The sequence below is a fragment of the Cariama cristata genome, unplaced genomic scaffold (genome assembly GCF_000690535.1).
Source record: "Cariama cristata isolate BGI_N322 unplaced genomic scaffold, ASM69053v1 scaffold9452, whole genome shotgun sequence".
NCBI classification, from domain to species: Eukaryota; Metazoa; Chordata; class Aves; order Cariamiformes; family Cariamidae; genus Cariama; species Cariama cristata.
Genome location: NW_009605481.1, coordinates 16,438 through 22,108, shown reverse-complemented (window position 1 = coordinate 22,108; position 5,671 = coordinate 16,438). Strand labels below are relative to the sequence as shown.

General features: G+C 47.0%; 1 protein-coding gene across 1 annotated transcript in view; it reads right to left on the bottom strand.

Moving 5' to 3' along the window:
- Positions 1 to 2,225: 2,225 nt before the first annotated feature.
- Positions 2,226 to 5,671, bottom strand: part of WFIKKN2 (WAP, follistatin/kazal, immunoglobulin, kunitz and netrin domain containing 2) — a 4,747-nt gene continuing 1,301 nt past the window's right edge. Inside the window, exon 2 of the mRNA XM_009695971.1 lies at positions 2,226 to 4,234. Coding sequence (XP_009694273.1) covers positions 2,723 to 4,234 — 1,512 coding nt within the window. The 3' untranslated portion in view covers positions 2,226 to 2,722. The remainder of the gene's footprint in view (positions 4,235 to 5,671) is intronic.

Genomic DNA, 5,671 nt, shown 5'->3' with positions numbered 1-5,671 from the left:
AGGTTTGGGCAGGAGCTACGCAGGCATGGCCATACTGTGTCTGGGAGCTGGGCTGGCCTGTTTGGTGTCCGTTCCCACTGCACCAGGTTGGAAAACTGACCCAAAATGTCCCCTGGGATCCCCTGTGCAAGGAAGCCTTTGCACACTAGGACTGCATTACCAGAAGGGGCTGGGAGACACGGTGTGCCTTGCACAACCCTGGAGCTCAGCGCAGCAGATCACCTGCACGCTCACTTCGCTTGAAGTGCGTGCTTCGTTCCCAGGGCTTTCCCTGGCAGTAAAAGCTAAGATGGCATTTTAGACCCCAGGCTTACACGCTGTGCCGTGCTAGCTGGAGAAGCAATGAACTGTGTGCTTTTTGCTCTCAGCTATGTTTGCATCCCAGCTCTTCTGGAACAACCGGGTACACGTTTCCCGAGTCACTCCAGCACTCCCACACTTGCAAAATCCTTTAGCTTTTGGAAAAAAAGAGCCATATAAAGCCATTCTTTATTAAACCTTCATCCTCTGATGCCTCTGTGTTAGAAAGTATGGCAAGAACATGCCACTTCCTACGGCTTGCTTGAAAAATGACAGATGAGCCATCGAAACAGCGGCACTTGCCACAGCCAGGGATGATCCGGCAGAGGTGCCAACTGCTTCGGAGGGCAGCGGGGCCGGCATCTCCCTGCTCCAGAAAGTGGTCTTCACAAGAACATACACAAACATTACAGACCTTTAATCAGAGTTTTTCTCATGTACACATAGGAAAGGTACAACAAAATACCAAGCCGATATTTTCTTGGCCAGCAAGTCTGATCCAGGCTCCTCTCCCTCCCACCTAGCTTCTTCTGAAATTATACAAATAACCAGAGATTTAGATCTGTTCTTGTTTCTGAAGCATTTCGGACATAACCCAAGCCCAGACCACTGGGAGAGAAGCCCAGTTCCCTGTCATGCCGCGGTCTGTGCCCGTGGCTCGGCTGACAGAGCAGGGCATGGAAAACCTTCACGGGAACCAGACCCGGACTCACGTTCAGCGCTGCGACCCTTGCTGTTAGCTTTCCTCCCCGCAACAGCAAAATACCCAACATGCACAGGCTTCGGGGGGTTTAGAGCCTTGCACCCAGCATCTCCTTCCCCCCAGCCCTTATCATGCCCAGCCCCAACACACGTCTGCAAAAGTAGATGCGTGCCCACCGCTGAGCACCGGCCACCGGCCAGCCGCCCGCGCTGCCGTGAGCCCGTTAGATGGCACCACGGATTAGCGCTCGCTGCACCTTCCTTCTTCTCGCCCAAACGTGTCTTGACTCCCATCCAGCCTCGAACCGACCTTTTGTGCCAGGCAGAAAGCTCTGGGCACCGCCACAGTAACTGGCTGAACCCACCGAACAAAGAGCAATGATAAGGCTGGCCATGCCACGCTCGCCCCTCTTCCCTGCAATGACAGTCCTTAGCAAGGCAGGGTTTTTTCCAGGATCAGCCTTTTCTTTATTTAAGGATTTTTTGCATAGGCAAACGTTACATTTTTTGGACACATAAATGTTAAAATGATCAATCCTATGTGTATGCATGTGTTCACACCCACAGCCTGTGCTGGTTTTCTTAGGGTATTTATTCATACGTGTATATACAGTGGCCTGGCGCAAAATGTTTTCCGTGGTTTGAAAGAGTGCTCTAAAAGGGTCAAATGGATAAATGCCTTGAAAGAGTGTCCCCTCTGTGTGTCTGTGTCTGTGCAGTTCGGTTTCAGCAGCTTTGTGTCTGTGCAATACAGTCTGCAGACTGTGTATTGCACTTTACTATTTTGTATTTTGTTCCAGCTCCTCTTACTTTACTGTCTCACCTATAAAACCAGGATTTCTAATGAAAATAAGCAATAAATTGCTGCGTGTGCTCAGGTGTAAAGGATTTTCAAAAGCAAGACAGCTGGCAGCACACTGTTGTCCTTGTGCCTTGGACTGTTTGTGATAGACAATATACTGATTAAAATAAAAATAGGGAAATGCAATGGAATGAGGGTGCTTGCTGACCTTGTTCTGATGGCAGAAAAGTCATTTTGGGGTGAGACCGTGCCTTGAGCTTCTACAGGGACCTGTTGTCCTGGGCATAGGATCACGGGAGTTTTTTTCTCCAATAAGGATTGCAAGATAGGTAGTAGTTACCATTTAAAAATGAGGTACAATCCAAAGGAAACTGCTAGGAAAATTTCAACTAAAAGAAGCAAATTCATAATGCATAGATTGGTTAAATGTGCACAATTGTGAATATAGACAATAATTTACAGGCTTTTCTCTTTAAATATTAGTGCTGCTGTGAGGAGACAAGAGTGTGACTTATAATGACTTACCACAACATTTCCATGCTGTAAATGAGACAGATTAAGTTGACATTATATATTACTTAGCTGTGTACCAATTAGCTAAACAAATGCTATGAATTCCGTCATTTATGATGGAAGCTACGTAAAAATTGTATAATTACTGCAGTGAGTCATCTAGTTAAATGGCACTCCTATATGGACGAATTGATTTCAATGCAAGATTAATAGCCTTTTGCTGCTGTTTTACGTGCTTGCCAAAGACCATACTACATTGTTGCTAAGCATCATTAATGGATTAAAATAAGGGTTCTGCATAATTCCTACAGTGTATCTTCAAACAGCTTTAGTTTGTGCACTAGCCTAGCGCTCGTTAGCCCTACATAGCACACGGGTCTGGGAGGCTGACACGTGTGAAGGAGGTTAATGCAATCCTAGGAACTCTTTCAAAAGCTCGCAGGTTTTCTTGTGGATGACTTCACGGAGTTTCCGCACGCGCCGGATGCTGGAGGTCCCCACAAAGCTGTCTGGCTGTAGGACAGCCATGCCATTGTGGACATCTCCCATGATGATGAGCTGGCCATCCACTGTGGTCATGTTGGGACATGGGCAGCTCCAGTCCATGTTCAAAAGCGTGATTTCTAGTGGTTCCTTCCCCAGGAATTTTAATCCCATTTTTTCGTCTTTGAGAATCTCCTCCACTGTCACCAGGGCATGTCCCGAGTCTTGGTCTTCGGTCAGCTCTGTTATACGGCCCAGGATAACAAAGTCGCTTTTGCAGAAGCTTGTCACCAGCTTCTGGCGTGGTTTGCAAGCTTTGCAGTGCGTGTTCTTCGGGAAAGGGCACATCTCTTCGCAGGCCTCCCGGCTCTCAAAGTTGTTCTCGTTGCCTCCACACCCGCCATAAATGAAGGACTGGCACTGCTTTGTCAAGCTGTTATAGGCCCATCTGGGCTCGTAGGCCTTGCAGTGACCTTGGAGGGCTGGGAGATTGCAAATGTTGATTGGGCCGTTCATGCACGTTAACATACAGTTCTCATAGGTCTCAAAGTGGTTGAGGTTGCTGTTACAATTCCCATAGATGAAAGTAAAGCAGTTGTTTTTCTTTGCATCGTAGTACCACCTGGTCTGCTCTTCCCCACAGTCTTCGCTGTCTGGTTGCTTCAGACACTCATCGGTTGGAAAATGTGTTTTGTTTTGGGAAGCTTCTTTGGATGTGGGTTCTCCTTTGATGACTGACAAAGGGAAATCAGCCCTGAGAAGGCCACCACTGTTTTTGGCAGTGCAGGTGTAGATGCCTGCATCTTGGAGCTGGGTGTTGTAGATGACCAGTTGGGCGATGTTGGTGACCACGACGTTCCCTCTGACATGATTTGGTTTCATAACAACTTTGTCTTTCCCATCGACCTGCTTCTCCCACGTGATCTCTGGCTTGGGTCTCCCTGTAACATCACAGAGGAAGCTGACGGTCTCTCCCACATAGACGGACTGATGGACCGGGTTGTTCACTAGGGCAGGCGGCAAGATATCAATGACCGTCGTCTCAGAATAGGCGGTAGTCGGGCGAGCAGTTGTTTCTGGTGGGATAGGGCTGGTGTTTGGCCAGGTAAGATGGTACCTACAGGTGACTACGTTCAGTGTAATGCCTTTGATGCAAGCTTCCGCATCCATGTAGCACTTGTTGTAGTAGGTGAGCCCGTCGGAGGCACAGGTGAAGCTCGGCTCCTTCTCACACCTGTCCTTGCACTTGCAGACAGGTTGCCCATCCCAGATGTCGCACTCTGAGCCTTGCTGGATGCACATGAAACGGTCGCAGGTTGCCTCTTTGGGCATTCCCACCGGCCCTTTTTTCCCCTTGACATCCATGTACCGAGCTGCCACGCAACTCTTCGTTCCACAGACATTGGGGCAGCACTTCTCAAAGGTCTCACACTCCTGTGGGAAAGAGAATAACCCGATCATTACTGGGGACAGAGTAAAGTCCCTTTCAGAGACCCGTCAAGCAGAGAGCCCAGAAACTTTCAAGGTGTTGGCTATGGGGACCTGGTCTGCCACAGATATCTGTGGTCTGAAACTCAGTGTCCCCACTGGCAATGAGTAGAAACATCCCCCCCAGCACCTCCCGAGAGGTGTCTAAATACACCAGGGTTTCTGAAGTGCTTCAAGAGAAGACTCTCGAGAAGGAAAATGTATTTCTGTTTCTTAAACACTAACCTCATCATAAGTCTCTCCTAGAGTCACATGGACTTCTTGACTACTGAACCAACAACCCCCCTTCCGCACTTTCCGAAATGCCTGAGGACAAGCCCTAAGAAACAAGAGCGGATGGAAAGTCTTATCATATGGCTGTAGGCAGTAATCCTTCTTATTTTCCACAGAAGTATGTAAAGTATTATTTGAATCCCCTGAGACTAACAGCCTACTCTTGGAGGTGAAACTGCCAAGGATTTGTAATTGTTCACATTGTAGAGGAAATAATAGAGTATCTCAAAAGTAAGGAAATTCTTGCTCCAAAAATAATTTTTCTATGGTATTTAGAAAAACAAACCCAAACCAGCTCATTATGGCTTCTCTGTCCTATTTTAGTCCTATTTTCAAGTGCAGCATTGCTCTTCTAGTGATTTATTACACCCCGTCTCAGCTACAGTCAGCTCTAAATTGCGGTTAATTTTAGCAGAATTTTCATCTTCCGTGCAGAAAAGGTATTTGATACGTGTGATCACAGCTGCCGTGTTGTTATGGATTACTTTAAGGGACGATGAACACTGCTACCATGTACCCAACGGGGCCACAATTCCAATGTGTGTTAAACCTCTACAACCCCCCTGAAATCCAACGGCTTTCTTCATAAGTGAGAACAAAATGTTTTTTAAGCTACCAAACTAAATAGCTTCCCCTGAGTCCAGTATCCTTTCCTTATTGGGAAAAAGATGACCTAATAACATAACTCTTTCCTCATTTCCAGCTGCACATTACTAGGTTTCAGAAGCAAAGTTAGAAACCAGAACGGGTAACGTTTTCAGCTGAGGTTAAGGAGTGTCGCTCTAGCAAAGTTGGTGGCAAACTCCTTGGCTGCTTGCAGACCACTCACTCCATGCAAGGTCCCAGGACTCTGTGCTACCACAAGGCAAAAGTGAATATTTGTAGCCAGTGGCTTCTGGTTTTCAGTTTTTGATCAGAAAATTATTAAAACATCATCCTCTGCTGCTGGCGTTTTGCAAGTGTTTTAATATTTATTGCTGCACCTTGTAGTTGAAATAGAGGAGGCTTATGTGGGACTGCTGAAGGTAAAAAGAGCACCTTCGTTTGTAACACGTGGGATCCATCTGAGCAAATGTCTTTGTTGACTTGATGGCCATCATTTTTCTCTAT